This window comes from Lepidochelys kempii, chromosome 6, assembly GCF_965140265.1.
Source record: "Lepidochelys kempii isolate rLepKem1 chromosome 6, rLepKem1.hap2, whole genome shotgun sequence".
NCBI classification, from domain to species: Eukaryota; Metazoa; Chordata; order Testudines; family Cheloniidae; genus Lepidochelys; species Lepidochelys kempii.
The window spans coordinates 91,067,817-91,083,690 of NC_133261.1; the positions used below are offsets into that span (position 1 = coordinate 91,067,817).

The window sequence follows — 15,874 nt, forward strand, 5'->3', positions numbered from 1 at the left end:
AACCAAAATAAAGAAGTCATTAAGCACCTCTGCCATTTCCACATTTTCTGTTGTTATCTTCCCCCCACCACCCCATTGAGTAACGGGCCTACCTTGTTCTTCCTCTTGCTTCAAATGTATTTGTAGAATGTTTTCTTGTTACCCTTTGTGTCCCTAGCTAGTTTGATCTCGTTTTGTGCCTTGACCTTTCTAATTTTGTCCCTACATACTTGTGTTATTTGTTTATATTCTTCCTTTGTAATTTGACCTAGTTTCCACTTTTTGTAGGACTCACTTTTGATTTTTAGATCATTGAAGATTTCCTGGTTAAGCCAGTGTGGTCTCTTGCCATACTTCCTATCTTTCCCACACAGTGGAATAGTTTGCTCTTGTGCCCTTAATAATTTCTCGCTGAAAAATTGCCAACTGTCTTCAGTTGTTTTTCCCCTTAGACTTGCTTCCCATGGGATCTTACCTACCAACTCGCTGAGTTTGCTAGTCTGCCTTCTTGAAATCCATTGTCTTTATTTTGCTGTTCTCCCTCCTACCATTTCTTAGAATCATGAATTCTATCATTTCATGATCGCTTTCACCCAAGCTGCCTTCCACTTTCAAATACTCAACCAGTTCCTCCCTATTTGTCAAAATCAAATCTAGAACAGCCTGTCCCCTAGTAGCTTTCTCCACCTTTGTTACAAAGTTTTACAGTGCTTCTTTTAATTTGTCATGTTGAGTATTGTAACTGTTATGGGAGCGGGGTGGTCAGACTATGGACCTTGTGGTGAATAAAGGAGTACATTATCCATGTAACCTAGGAGAGCCAGGAGGTTGATGTTAGCTGAACAGAAAGCAAGTTTTCTCTAGGGTGAGCCAAGGAGCTGGCGTTAACTCTGGAGAGGGTGGATTTTTGCTGGGAGTTGTCAAGAAGCTGGCAATAGCTGTAGATAGGGTGTATGTACACAAGAGCAAGAGAGGTAACTGTAGTGTCGGAAGCTCTGTTTATACTAGGAAGTTTACTAATTGTGGGCAGTGGGTGTTGCTGAATACAGTTTAACTGCAAGACTAGAATGGCCAAACCATGATCACAGCTTTTTCTGACCAGTCCTCTATTAGGGTTTGTGAAACAGTGCAGAATATGGTTTACTCTAGTGTACAGTTGCACTTAAATCATTTTCAGCACTGGTTCAGCTGCACCTGGTGTCCGCAATGGATACATTTTTAGTATAGATGCCGTCTTAGACCTGCTGCTGTTTAGAGGCAATTCTTCTTCACATATCTATAAAGTAAAATTTAGCTGAGAGAAACAGCCTGGAAGGTGCTTTGGCTAAAGAGAGAGCTTAATTTGGTAAGGTCATTTTGGATGAGAGAACAGTTACGTTAAGACTTTATTCATATTTGACTTAATGGATTTAGAGGTTTCAAGTAGTGAGCACACACCAACCAATCCAGAATGGCTGTTCTTCTTGGGATATCAGTGTGTAGTTTTGTCCTCCTATGAGGGGACCTGAAAATGCTAATGGTTAGGAATGTGTGAATTACAGACTGTTATGAAAGCACCCTTCTCAGCTGGGACTAGAGGTCTGCTCAGGCCCAATTTTAAAGACCAACCTGGGCCTGAATCTGACCCTGGCACAGCCGACCTGAACCTGACCTGAGAGTGTCAAGTCCTTTTCTGGCCCACCCGGACCTGACACTTTCCCCTGAAACTGTATTGCCGCCACCACTGCCTTGTCTTGGGGGTTGTCCTGCGGGGGACTTCCTACTCCCCATGCCTGGTGAACGTGATCAATCACCGGCCACCTTCTGCTCACGGGGTTGGTGTGGCAGCAGCTGTGTACTCCACTCCTGTCAGCTACCACTGCTTTGCTGCACTGTGTGTGCTGTGGAGTGAGAGGCACTGTGACTTGTAAGAGTGATAACTCTCTAGCAGACACAGTGCAGCCAAGTGGCAGGACCCGGAATCCGTTTCCATGATGCCAATCCCACAGGTAGGAGGAGATGATCTGAGCCGACCTGACCTGAACCCTACACTTGTAGCTGGGTCCTGTTGTGTTTGGGTCAGGTTTGCAAGGCTTAATGGGACACAAGTTGGTCAGAGGGCTTTGTTTACTGTTTTCACATAGGGTGAAATGTTTCCCATGTTTAGGCATCTTCTCAGCTGCCACCTGAGACACCAATAGAATCTCAGCCTATCAAACCTTCTCCTGCTGTTATTATAAAGCCACCAGTGTTGTTCAGGCAGCCCACCCTGGTGACGAGGCCAGGTGCCCCGGTGACAAGGCCAGGTGCTCCGATTCCGGCTTCAGCTACAACCTCAAGTCAGGCTCCTGCAATAAAGCCAACATCTGGTGCTGTGAAACAGGAACGTTGGGATGAGGATTCTTTTCATGGACTCTGGGATACCAGTGAAGATAAAGGAGCAAATTTGGAGTATGCATTATGTAAACCAGAATCAGTGCTGCCACATACAGTGTCATCTTCTGGGAAAATACCTCCTCCAGGTCATACTCCCATTCCATCATCTGTACCATCATCAATTCCTAAACCACCTCTAATTCAACAGACTGTGGACTATGGCCATGGGCGGGGTGAGTAATGGAAAAAATAATTTTGCCTCTAATACAGGACCACTTAAACAAAACTTTTTATTTCTAAAGGGACGTGCTCTGAGTGTTATTTACCACACATAGTATGCCCAGAATCTTAACACAATCCCTGTGTAAGATCTGTACATCATTATGTAGTGCCAAATACCTCAGCTGCAGTGAGGTTGAAAGTTGTTGCTATATGATTGATCTCCTCACTTAAATAATTAGACTGCACTCATGAGTAGGGCCCTACCAAATTCACGGTCCCATTTTGATCAATTTCACAGTCATAGGATTTTTAAAACCTTAAATTTCACAATTTCAGATATTTAAATCAGAAATTTCACAGTGTTGTAACCAGGTGTGTATGTGGGTGGCGGTCCCGATCCCAGGGAAACAGGGTAGTGGGGGGATCGCAAGGCTATTGGAGGGGGCGTCACGGTATTGCCATCCTTACTTCTGTGCTGCTGCTGGTGGTGGTGCTGCCTTCAGAACTAGGCGGCCAAAGAGGACTGGCTGCTGGCTGGGAGCCCAGCCGTGCAGAGGTAAGGGTAACATGATATGGTATTGCCACCCTTATTTCTGTGCTGCTGTTGGCAGCAACACTGCCTTCAGAGCTGGGTGGCCGGAGAGTGGCGGCTGCTGGCTGGCAGCCCAGCTCTGAAGGCAGTGCCGTTGCCAGCAGCAGCACAGAAGTAAGGGTGGCAATACCATATCATGCCATCCTCACTTCTGTGCTGCTGCTGGAGACAGTGCAGCCTTCAGAACTGGGCTGCCAGCCAGCAGTAGCAGAGCTTTCTGCAGCTGGGGGAGGTTCCCAGAGGTGAGTCTGACCTGACCGTGGGATCAGCCTATTCAGGGGAAGTGGAAGTCCCATCCCTCCCCAGCCTGGCCAGAACTAGCAGCTGGACCCTAGTGTACCATAGGAGCCCCCAGCTTGCGCACCCCAGCCTTTCCCCTCCTCAGCTCCAGGCCCAGCACTTGGGAGCTAAAGGGACCTTGGGCTGACTGTGTGTGGGGGCAGGGTGTGTAACCATAGCACCCTGAGCTTTCGCCCGCCCATAAGGCCAATCCTTCTGCCCCACTCCCCCCCTCCCCCCCAAAAAAAAGAAGTGATGATCCTCTCCCCTCTGCTTGAGTTTACTTTTTCCTTCCATGGTGTGATGTTGAGGTGCTTCACATGAATTAAATTGATTATTGCCACCTCTGGTTCTAATCAATACTAGCCCATGTGATAGAATCACAAAACAGTATATCATAACCAATACAATATTGATACTCTACAGGTCTTTTTATCTGTTAGATCACCTGTAATAAAATGGACCACTTTTTGAATGCCTACAAGTAGAACATCTAATGCTATTGTTCTTTTATTATTTGTCTGTGTATTGCCCAAAGTAGATGAGGAGCTCTGCAGGCAGGAATGAAGATAAATGCCTTCCCCTCAAGAGTTTACAACTTATATCATGAAGAATGATGGATGGGGTTCAGATTTAATACTGAATTTCCCACAGCTAAAATTTAATATGAAGCTTTTAGTTGAGAGTTAATTTCCCATGGTTTTACACTGCTTTAAAAAGAGAGAGATTCTGCTCAAATGCAGTTACTTTTAAAATGAGTGTTGTGGTATAGCTAGCTTTATTGTCTCTGCAACTTGCCAGTAGTTATTTGGAGCAGAAATGATCCCATGATTTGAATATTTTATTAAAAATTGTTAGAAAACTGACAGGAATCTAAACTAGCTACTTCAGTTACTGTTGTCTACATACTGGTATCTCTCTGACAACTATAGGGTATGGCTACACTGCAGTTAAAAACCTGCAGCTGGCCAGGCTAAGGCGCTGTTTAATTGCAGTGTAGATGTTCAGGCTCGGGCTGGCGCATGGGATCTAGGACCCTGCAAGGTGGGAGGATCCCACAGCTAAACTCCTTAAGGAGGGAAATATGTTGCCTTGGGAAAATGACCCACCAGTTCAGTTTTAAAACTGAGCTGCTTTTCAGCTACTTTTTTTAAAGTTTGTACTTTTATGGGGCTTTTTGTTAGGCTATAAAACAACCAGAAACAGACTGTTAGCTACTACAGTAGATAAAACTGGGCTATTTTAAAAAAAACAAACAAAAAACAACCCATAAGCTCCCCTTATTATCTGTGCCCTGACCAACTACTTCCTGCGGTCCAGTTCTGTGCTTTCCTGCTTGTGTTTTAGGCTTTTCCGCAGCTGTAACCTTCCAGTTTGTGCTGCTGTCCCTAGTCTCTTCAGCCAGAGACCGTTTATGGGAAAGGAAGAGAGGGTGTATGTGTGGCATTATTCCCCCAGCAGCTATCCTGTTTGAATCACTCCCTCCTTTCTTTCCATTGGCGTGTAGAGTGTACAACACATTTTAACTTTTGACAGTTAAACTCCCCTTTCCTTTAATTTCAACAGTAGTAAAAGATGTTTCAATTATTTTCAATAGAATATTTGGTTATTTACTTCTACTTACAAAATTTTCAATCTTGAAACAACTAGCTTTTTTAAAAAAAGTAACTTTTTAAAAATTGCAGCTGCTTTGAATTACACAAATGCTATAAAAACTCCTCCTATTTAAATGTTTTACATCCATGAAATTTCAACAGGGAAAGTCAGAATATTTTTAATTAAAAATTTAAAAATATGCAGTTCTGAGATGAGATTTTGTGTTGAATTTGAGCCATGAACATTTTAACTCTCCTAGGAACCCAGGGTTTTGTTGCACTGTATTTTTCTGTGGAAGAGTCAAATTCCATTCCAGTAATACAATAATAAAAGGACTTCACTGCAGTCCTGTTTGTTTCACCACTGGCCTTCAGTGGTATACACCAGAAAAAAAAATGCAGACATTGGCTTAACTGTAGCATTGCTAAGGCGTTCCTTTCTGTTTGGATCACTCTCCAGAGAAGTTTAGCTAGCTCTTTTCTATATCTTTAATGGAATTAATGAAAAAAGTATATGGGGAAAAATACATTGGAACATAAGAACGGCCATACTGGGTCAGAACAAAGGTCCATCTAGCCCAGTATCCTGTCTTCCAACAGTGGCCAGTGCCAGGTGCCCCAAAGGGAATGGACAGAACAGGTAAACATTAAGTGATCCATCCCCTGTCACTCATTTCCAGCCTCTGGCAAACAGAGGGTAGGGACACCATCCCTGCCCATCCTGGCTAATAGCCATTTATGGACCTATCCTTCATGGATTTATCTAGTTTTTTTTTTTTTTTTTTTTTTAATCTTGGTATAGTCTTGGCCTTCACAACATCCTCTGGCAAAGAGTTCCACAGGTTGACTGTGTGTTGTATGGAGAAATACTTCCTTTTGTTTGTTTTAAACCTGCCTATTAATTTCATTGAGTGACCCCTAGTTCTTGTCTTATGCGAAGGAGTAAATAACACTTCCTTATTTACTTTCTCCACACCAGTCATGATTTTATAGACCTCTATCATATCCCCCCTTAGTCATCTCTTTTCCAAGCTGAAAAGTCTCAATCTCATTAATCTCTCCTCATACAGAAGTTGTTCCATACCCCTAATCATTTTTGTTGCCCTTTTCTGAACCTTTTCCAATTCCAATGTATCTTTTTTGAGATACAGCAACCACAACTGCACGCAGTATTCAAGATGTGGGCCTACCATCAATTTATATAACAGTAATGTGATGTTTTCTTTCTTATTATCTATCCCTTTCCTAATGATTCCCAACATTCTGTTAGCCTTTTTGACTGTCGCTGCACATTGAGTGGATGTTTTCAGAGAACTATCCACAATGTTGCCAGGGTCTCTTTCTTAAGTGGTAACAGATAATTTAGACCCCATCATTTTATATGTATAGTTGAGATTATGTTTTCTATTGTGCATTATTTTGCATTTATCAACATTGAATTTCATCTGCCATTTTGTTGCCCAGTCACCCCGTTTTGTGAGATCTCTTTGTGACTCTTCACAGTCTGCTTTGGACTTAACTACCTTGAGTAGTTTTGTATCATCTTTAAATTTTGCCACCTCATTGTTTACCCTTTTTTTCCAGATCATTTATGAATATGTTTAATAGTACTGGTCCCAGTACAGAACCCTAGGGGACACGACTATTTACTTCTCTCTATTCTGAAAACTGACCATTTATTCCTACCCTTTGTTTCCTATCTTTTAACCAGTTACTGGTCCATGAGAGGACCTTCCCTCTTATCCCATGACAGCTTACTTCACTTAAGAGCCTTTGGTGAGGGACCTTGTGAAAGGCTTTCTGAAAATCTAAGTACACTATATCCACTGGATCACCCTTGTCCATATGTCTGTTGACCCCCTCAAAGAATTTTAGTAGATTGGTGAGGCATGATTTCCCTTTACAAAAACCATGTTGACTATTCCACAACAAATTATGTTAATCTATGTGTCTGACAATTCTGTTCTTTACTATAGTTTCAACCAGTTTGCTGGTACTGAAGTGAGGCTTACTGGCCTGTGTAATTGCTGGGATCACCTCTGGAATGCTTTTTAAAAATTGGCATCACATTATGTATCCTCCAGTCATTTGGTACAGAAGCTGATTTAAATGATAGGTTACAAACCATAGTTAGTAATTCTGCAATTTTTCATTTGAATTCCTTCAGAGCTCTTGGGTGAATACCATCTGGTCCTGGTGACTTATTACTGTTTAACTTATCAATCTGTTCCAAAACCCCCTCTAATGACACCTCAGTCTGGGACAGTTTCTCAGATTTGTCACCTAAAAATTAAATTAAATTATTTTTTTCTTATGTGAGTTGTTTGTTGCTCTAAGTGGTATTCAGTTAACATTAATGTAGCACAAACATTCTTTATACAGCAGGTCACTAATATATACTTAGGCCTAGTTACCCTCTGATCACTTTGAATGCCACTATGTCATTGCTTTTAGAGAGGGGAGGAGATGGATGAGGGATGCAATTTGGGACAATATCCTTACTTATTTTCTTGTCAAATTTCTTTACCAGATATAACCACCAGTAAAGTTGAACAAATTCCCTATGGGGAGAGAATAACTCTGCGTCCAGAACCTTTGCCTGAGAGACAGCCATTTTCAAAAGGTAGGCACTGCTTGGCTAATTCTGATATCCTTTGAGAAAGGTAGGCAAGCATCATGTGGATAGCCGAGAACACTAAACTTTTGTTCCATGCTAGAGATTGTGTGCTGCTTTCTTCTTTTAGAAGCCCATAACTATAACATTATTCCTATGCTTTTCCTGTTCCCTTGGAGTTTTTTTAAGGATTGGCTTATATTTTTACAGTTCAAATTTTGGGGGTTTCTTTTTTTCAGAACATCCAGGCCAGCGGGATCGTTACAACAGAGAGAGGGATCGTGAGTCTTACTTTGAGCGTCAAGGCAATGCAAACACAGATTACCGAGATTTTAAAAGGGAGCGGGAACTGCACAGAGACCGAGGCTCAGGAGACTATGATCGAGAGAGGTTTGAGAAAGAACGCCATCTTCGAGAGGACAGGTATGCAGCGCAGGACAAGCTGGATCATAGTTGTATCCACATGATTGATGCTGTATTAGGTGCTGTCAGACTGTCAGTTTCATTTGAAGGACATATGTTTGTATACTGATTGGGAATTCAGAGCTGCGCTCTGTAGTCGAAATCTCAGAGCTATGCAAAATGCTGTCTCTTCTGGCAGGGCACCTCCAACTGGACCGTCAAGGACTCAGTCTTACCGTGACAAGAAAGACCATCCTTCCTCAAGGCGAGGGGGCTTTGAAAGACCGTCATACGAACGAAAGCCTGATCGCCCGACCTATGATCATGGACCTTCCATGTTTGGAGGTATAGTTCCTTAGCCCCAAAGTAATACTACAATGTTGGGAAAATGAAACCAGGAAGGTAGATCACAAGAAGATGTATTACTTCATTATGGATATAAATGTTAGTGGCATTTATCAGGGCAGTGTCTGTCTTGTTCTTGTGATCTTCTGTCTCTCACTGGTTATGACATCTAGAAAGTAGCAGTGAGATATTTTGCCCACCAGTTATACAGATGTCTGTGATCAGAACTGCTTAGGACTGCAGTTGTGGCTCACTTGGTATTGACATCTATAAAGTGACATCTGACACTAAAAGTGCAACACTATTTCAAGACCCTGTGTGATCATATGCAGTAATCGTGACTCCATGGGCTGAGTTGATTTGATTTCAGTTTTCAGAAGTCAGAGGGAGGAGGTTATGAGAGTCCACACCTCTCAAAAGCAAGAATCCCACAGATCAATATCATGTAATAAGAATGATAAACTGTCCATCTTGGACTTATAATAAACTCAGCACAGTGGTCTCTGAGCACCTGAGTGGAAGTGAATCAGAACAAAACTATCAGAACCACCTGGGAGTTTTTAGAACTTCATCACACCCTTATGTAGTATGGATTCCAATAAAAGAATTTCCCATAGTATTCCGAGTTGGATCTGACTTCTTTTCCCTGCTTTGCAGAATTGTGAATTAATCACAGACATTACAAAGACCAGTCCGTTTTCCTTGTATATATGGACTGAATAAAGATGCTTAGCATTTATATAGGGGATTTACATATGCAAAGCTATTTATAAACATTCATTCAGCCTCAGAACTCCCCGGGAATGTATGTCATTATTATCCCCATTTTACAGTTTACAAAGAGGTTAAGCGACTTTCCAAAGGCCACAGAGGAAGTCACTGGTAAAGCTGAGACTTGAACTAAAATCTTGTATTCCAGTCTTGTTGTTCTTTGACTATTTCATTCTGCCTTTTGGAAATATGGTCATATTTCTGTCAGTACAGATTTTCTGTTTTTATGGCATTGGCTAAATGAGACTGTCTGTCTTCTCTACCAATCAGATCTTAAATTTTGGCTAAAGCACACAGTCTCAGAAATCACTGGGGTCTGTTAGAATCCTGTGAACTGAGATTTCTGATTTAGATTTCTGATTTTAGTGAGCTGAGAAAATACTTGTGTGCAATTACTGAAATTTGTAGGTGACCGGAGAAATTACCCTGAGGAGAGGATGCCTATTTCTGCTCCATCAGTACCCCGCCAGCCACCCCCTGCTCCCCGGGTAGAGAGGAAACCAGAGTCTAAGAACGTGGATGATATTTTGAAGCCACCAGGACGGGACAGCAGGCCAGAAAGGGTGAGTAGCATGGAGCTGCTATCCATTCTGAAGGCAACAAACAGTGTTAAGGGGCCTCTATTCTGATACATTTCCCATTTGCAGTATGCATGTTTCTGAAGCAAATCCCTGCCCCATCTAAAGCCACTGAATAATTTGTGAACCCCAAAACTGGGAGCAGATTGAACATCTAAAACGTAACTTGTTAATTTTGGTGTTCTCATAGACCAAGTAAGGACTGCAGGAAATGGTTTGGGAAAAAAGCTATGAAGGTTCACTTTGGGGAGCTCCAAGAAGGCTTTGCTGATGATACAAATAGAATAACACAACATAATCAGGTGGAATACATCTGAGATTTAAACCTCTTGGATTTGGGAGAGCAAGAAGAGGATTCCTATTAATTGACAATATTTATGAGTTTCAGAATTCTTTCTGAGACCAGTGTTCGACTGTGGTACGTGGGAGGGATGGGTTGGCCATATGCTGTAGGGAGGGGTGTACATACATTGGCAAAGGATTGTATAGTTAAGGTAGGCTCATACTACTAACTTTATTTTAACAAATGCTATGCAATCTTACATTATAGGGCCAGATCTTCAGCAGGTGTCTGCTGAGGTTATGGTTCTTACTGGGCACAATAAAAACAGTTAAGGAACATGCCATAGTGCTGGCTCTCTTTTGTGATACTGTATCCAATGGGTATGCAAGATTGTGAGCCGGAGCACGTTGGTTGGTAGATAGGTCACATCCGATACTCAGGGGTTCTGCTGAATGCAGCCCAAAAAGTTGTCTTTCTCTTATGCTGTCTTTATATCAGATTGTCATCATAATGAGAGGATTGCCTGGCAGTGGAAAGACACATGTAGCAAAACTCATCCGGGTAAGTAGATAAATAGCTACTTTCCTATATGTTGCCAGACTCTTAACTGTAAAACATCAGCATATCTCTAGGAATGTGCCTCTACGTGCACACTTCTTCTCTCCTTTCCTTCTATTTCTTCAGTTAACATGGGGAGATCATATTAGGTCGGTCCCTTGGAAGAAACAATCTTGGATCTGGAAACTCAGTCTCTAATTGCTTTAGATTCTAGTTCTTCAAATGATTGGGTATCCCCTCCCAGAACTAGAGGGAAAGGCAGCTGGGATGACTGAAATAAAAAGAAAGGTGTTCAGTTGCAACAGATAGTAAAATGTTCTTTTCTTTCTCTTACTGAATGTGGATCAGGTTGCTGGGGTGTGCTCTGGGCATACTGAGGGCCCACATTGTAGAATGGAATTTGTATTCCTTGGTTATTTCCTTCCCAGGACAAAGAGGTGGAGTGTGGAGGACCGGCACCCAGAGTTCTCAGCCTGGATGACTATTTCATCACCGAAGTGGAGAAAGAGGAGAGAGACCCAGATACAGGAAAAAAAGTGAAAAAGAAGGTATACTCCATTTGTGGCTCTGTTGATTTAAATCTCTGCTTGAGAAAGGAAGGAAAGTGTATTTTTAAGGGAGGCACATAACAATGTAATTACAATTAGGGCTGGAACCTGATGTTTCGATGCAGTGGTGTTCTTTTGAACAAGGCATTTCTATGTGTGGCCAAATTAGAGCTAATCTGTGGGCAAGTTCTTTAGAAAGGTACATACAAATGGAAGTTTGGTTCTGCTGCCCTTATGCTCAGTGGTTGTGATATCAGGATTTGAACTCCAGCTGTTTTAGAACTCCTGCTTGCTCTTGACCTGCCTTTTGTCCTGGACCCAGGTGATGGAGTATGAGTATGAAGCCGATATGGAAGAGACCTACCGCACCAGTATGTTTAAAACTTTCAAAAAGACCTTGGATGATGGCTTCTTCCCTTTCATTATCCTGGATGCCATCAATGACAGGGTGCGCCATTTTGAGCAGTTCTGGAGTGCAGCGAAAACCAAGGGCTTTGAGGTAATGTCAGGAGTCATTCGCACTCACTAGTACCTCTAAAACAATGAGCCCTCTTTCAGGAAAAGGAAACCAAATGGAACCCCCAGTCAGTCCTGCTGGTGTTTAGTATTAAATGCTCACTCATTTATCAGTGTATACATCTTCTGCACGTGCAGCTCAGACGTACATTCACTGTATGGGAAAATTGCTTTAGATAGTAACATATTAATTTCCTGATGAGTTTATGGTGTCTAATACTAATTTTCTCTTTCTAGGTGTATTTAGCTGAGATGAGTGCAGATAACCAGACTTGTTCCAAGAGGAATATCCATGGACGCAAGCTAAAGGAGATCAATAGGGTAACTGTATATAGAAGTGGAGTCACAAGGGTTATTCAAGTTAAATTTCTTTGGGCTTTCAGGTCCATTGATGTTGGTGAAACCTCATATTGTTTTAGAACAAATATATCCCTCACTGTGTTGAAGATGGGCCCATAACCCCTATAATTATTTCAGTAGGATAGCTGCAATGTAACTGTACTCAAGAAAGTTCTGATCACTCCTGATCAAAGACCCACTTTTTCAATGTGGTGTGTTGTAGGAAGTGCTTTATTTTGTATATCTCTTGTTAGATGTCTGATCACTGGGAGACTGCACCACGTCATATGATGCGCTTGGACATTCGTTCTTTGTTGCAGGATGCTGCTATTGAAGAGGTGAGTGTCACTCTATTTGAATGAAGTGGAGAATGTATGCATTTGTGTTTACATTGAAAATGTAAATTGCGGAAGAGAAGTTTGGTTATTATTTATTAAGTACCAGTAGTCTATTTAGCACTGTACAAACCAAATATGGTTAAGACTCACCCCGGCACAAGAACAACTTGAGGGATTTTACTGCTGCATTTGTGGAGACCATGCTCACACTTCTTAAGCGAAGAGTAGAAGCTATTTTGTCCTCCACTGACTGTTGACTATCAGTTAAAGAGTATCTTTACCTTCTCTGAAGAAACTCCGCATTCCTGCAGAATTGTTGCAGCTGTGTAACTTATTTAATTAGTGGGGTTATAAGTTTGAAAAATGTTGGGGGCTTCGCAAAATTCCATTGATTCCTCCAAGTCCTTGTTTTGGGAAGTCCAGAGACTCTGTCACAGAAAACAAATATCTGGATCCATACTATGTGTCTGGAGAGGAGTGCTTTGAGAGAAAAGCATGTTGCTCTCTGTGTACCAAGGGGAATTTACTTTGACATGCATTCTTGGCATTTTAGCTTTCTGTATTTCTGTAATCTTGTTAGATATTTTAGTAGGTCAAGAGATCTGGGACTACATTGGTGCACAGATCACGTACAGTTTGAGTGCAGCACAGCTGTATGCTGATGTCAGAGCAGCTTTCACAGTGGGCTTAGAAACGCCTGAGCTGTGAAAGTATGAAAACAGAATTTATTCTTTTCAACTTGACAACTCAAGGTTCCTTACAAACCATGAGATCAACAATTCATTTTCCAGTCTACAAATACTAATGCTCTTGAAACTAGTAATCTCAAAAAGAGGAGCAAAAGCCTGAGCTCTCAGGAAGAGAGAGTATGAGCATAGATTTGGGATTTATTCTACTTTAATGTGGGCATCCAACTTCCATTAATGGCATGAGGAGCTGCAGACCCATTGAGAGGGTTTTATATTCCTTGATGCATATGTGAACGTCAGCAAAGAGATGGGTCCCAAAAAGTAATCAGTTATATGGGCAAAGTTGAATATGTGCATAAATTATTTCTGTATGTGATAATATTCCTCTGTTTTTTTCAAGATATCTGTCACTCTGGTATCTAAAGTACTCCAAAGTAAAGACTGAGTAGAGACATGTTGGCAGGTAGAGGGGGCATTTCCCTGCGGTATATAAGTAGCAAGTTTGGGATCCTTTTAGAGACTTCAGGTTTTGACATGAATTTGTGTACAGTTTGTGTGTGTGTAAAATGAGAGAATATCTTACTATTACAGGCTCCAGTAACACAAAAGGATATCTGTGGTGGAGAAGGTCGTGACTTCCCCTCACCAAATTCCCCATTCTTTCTGTGGCAAGAATAGAATCTGAAATGAAACCGTTTATGTAGGGAAGAAAGTGGAGTCTGTCTCAATATGTTGCACCAATATATTTGTCTGAATAAATCCTCTCATTCTGTTCTCTCTTTGTTGGAGTTTGGGGTCTACTCTGCACCCTTTGGATAAGCAAGTAATACTCAGAAGTCAAGCAATGCAGCATAATTCTGTGTGTGTGTTTTGGACTAGGTGGAGATGGAGGATTTTGATGCTAATATTGAAGATCAGAAAGAAGAATCCAAGAAAGATACAGCAGAGGAAGAAGAAAGCGAACTGGTAGGAGATACCTCACCCATCTCAAACAAAGTGTATTTTATTAAAATAACTAAAATGGAGTCTGTTATAAATCCCAAACCTCTGCAACTCCCAGGAGTGTAATGCTAATACATACATTGTTTGTGATTGGTTTCTTATGGATGTCTAAGAGGATTTTAGTACTAAATCTTGGTCTGTTTTTCTTAATTGATTTTTAAAAATCTATAACTATATTTACTATGAATAGGAATAGTATTCTCAACCGAGCATGGTACCATGCTCCAGGCACATATCTACAAGCTACAACCTCTGGAGCCTGCTTTTTGTAGACAATTCAGGTTTGAAACTTCTCAGGTGGAGAAGGGGAAAGCACATGTACTGTTACATATGGAATACCCTGTGTAAGTACAAAGACATGCAGAAACCCTGTGGTGGGAACAGAGTTTATTTAAGCTTAGCTTACTTAAACTTGCACTTGTCTTACAAACTTTTCTTGACTAAAGTAGTGTCTGACACCACTTAATGCTGTACTTATCTCTTAGAAAGATTTGGGAAGAAGCATGTCGTCTTTCCCAAAGTACACTCTCTTCGTTTGCTAATAATAGCTGATTACTCAGTCTTGAGGTGGGATATCATTCAGATAACTGAAACCTGGAGAGTGGGCTTTAAGCTTCGTTTTATTTGCTAAATATTTAAAAGGCCATGATGGCTTATTAAATAAATGTAACTTCTTGGAGCTGTATCAACTCAGTGCTTGATGAATTGTTCATGCCAAATCCTGGCTCCTACAACCAAAGAGCTAAATTGCAATTAAAAAAAAGGTAACAATGATTCTGAGAGACACTGAGACCTTTTTCCTGATGAAAGTTCACTATTCCTTAGGAATGGGGTCAGCGCTGATAGATTGTAGAAGAGAAAGGAAATATAAAAGTTAAAAAAAAAAAACTCTCCGCAGGCAGAGTAGAGATTAATAAACATTTTTTCTATTGATATGACTCATTTATTCTCTTTACTAAGTTATCCTTTGACAGAGAATAAGTCTGAATAAAGTGTGATCAGGAGTTCCAACTAAAGACACTTCACTGTTTGTAGGAACGTGGCTATTAACTTCCGACTGCCTGGAAATGGGCCATACCTAAAACAGATAGTAGTGTCTTTAGTTTTCTAGAGCACCCTGTATAAAAATATATATATCTATATAGATATGTGTGTGTGTGTGTGTGTGTGTTTCTATTATGCAATACATATAACCACAGATTTGAGTTGCATAAATCAAGGAGAAAGCGGGGGGGTTGAAAATTGAGTAAATTATTAATTAAAAACAGTCCACATATAAATATGGCTTCCATTCAGAAACGCAAAAGAAAAAACAGCAAAGAGTTATCTACTACAGTTCATCTCTGCTACTCTCTGATGTGGCCAATGTCAGAGAGAGGCATGCCAGACTGATACAGAAAGGTGGAACAGTGCACTGTCTTTGACATCTGTTGTCTTTTTGAGAGCCGTTGGTGGGAGTTCTTGCATTCATTTTGTTACACTTCCATTTTGCCCTCGGAGAAGGAGGGGTCAGAAGCACCTACCAGCTGGCAAATGTCCTGAGAGACTGTCTTGCACCAAAAGGTGACATCTGAATCTTGTCTTATACTAACTGAAGGAGAAGGATACAGTACAGATTCAGCACATAGAACACAGGGCATTTAATTCACATCATCATATAGGGTGACCAGCTGTCCCGATTTTATAGGGACAGTCCTGATATTTGGGGCTTTGTCTTATATAGGTGCCTATTACCCCCATCCCGATTTTTCACACTTGCTACCTGGTCACCCTACCATCATAGTCACTCATATGTTGATATATCAACTCTACTGGATTCTTTGTATTGTTAAAAAAAACTTTCTTTTCTGTGCTTGATGGTATGAAGTA

The 15,874-nt window shown here is 41.2% G+C and overlaps 1 protein-coding gene across 6 annotated transcripts in view; it reads left to right on the plus strand.

Moving 5' to 3' along the window:
• The window catches only part of YLPM1 (YLP motif containing 1), a 93,295-nt gene that overhangs the window by 32,167 nt on the left and 45,254 nt on the right, over positions 1-15,874 (plus strand). For 4 of the 6 annotated variants that reach the window (XR_012159494.1, XM_073349185.1, XM_073349184.1 and 1 more), the window contains exons 7-17: positions 2,126-2,567; positions 7,553-7,645; positions 7,876-8,059; positions 8,238-8,383; positions 9,563-9,717; positions 10,514-10,576; positions 11,002-11,121; positions 11,444-11,620; positions 11,875-11,958; positions 12,231-12,314; positions 13,883-13,969. Coding sequence is in view for 5 of the 6 variants with exons in the window: in XM_073349185.1 (XP_073205286.1) it covers positions 2,126-2,567; positions 7,553-7,645; positions 7,876-8,059; positions 8,238-8,383; positions 9,563-9,717; positions 10,514-10,576; positions 11,002-11,121; positions 11,444-11,620; positions 11,875-11,958; positions 12,231-12,314; positions 13,883-13,969 (1,635 nt within the window). In the remaining variant the exon portion in view is untranslated. The remainder of the gene's footprint in view (positions 1-2,125; positions 2,568-7,552; positions 7,646-7,875; positions 8,060-8,237; positions 8,384-9,562; positions 9,718-10,513; positions 10,577-11,001; positions 11,122-11,443; positions 11,621-11,874; positions 11,959-12,230; positions 12,315-13,882; positions 13,970-15,874) is intronic. The other 2 variants (XM_073349183.1, XM_073349182.1) reach the window with 2 other exon arrangements.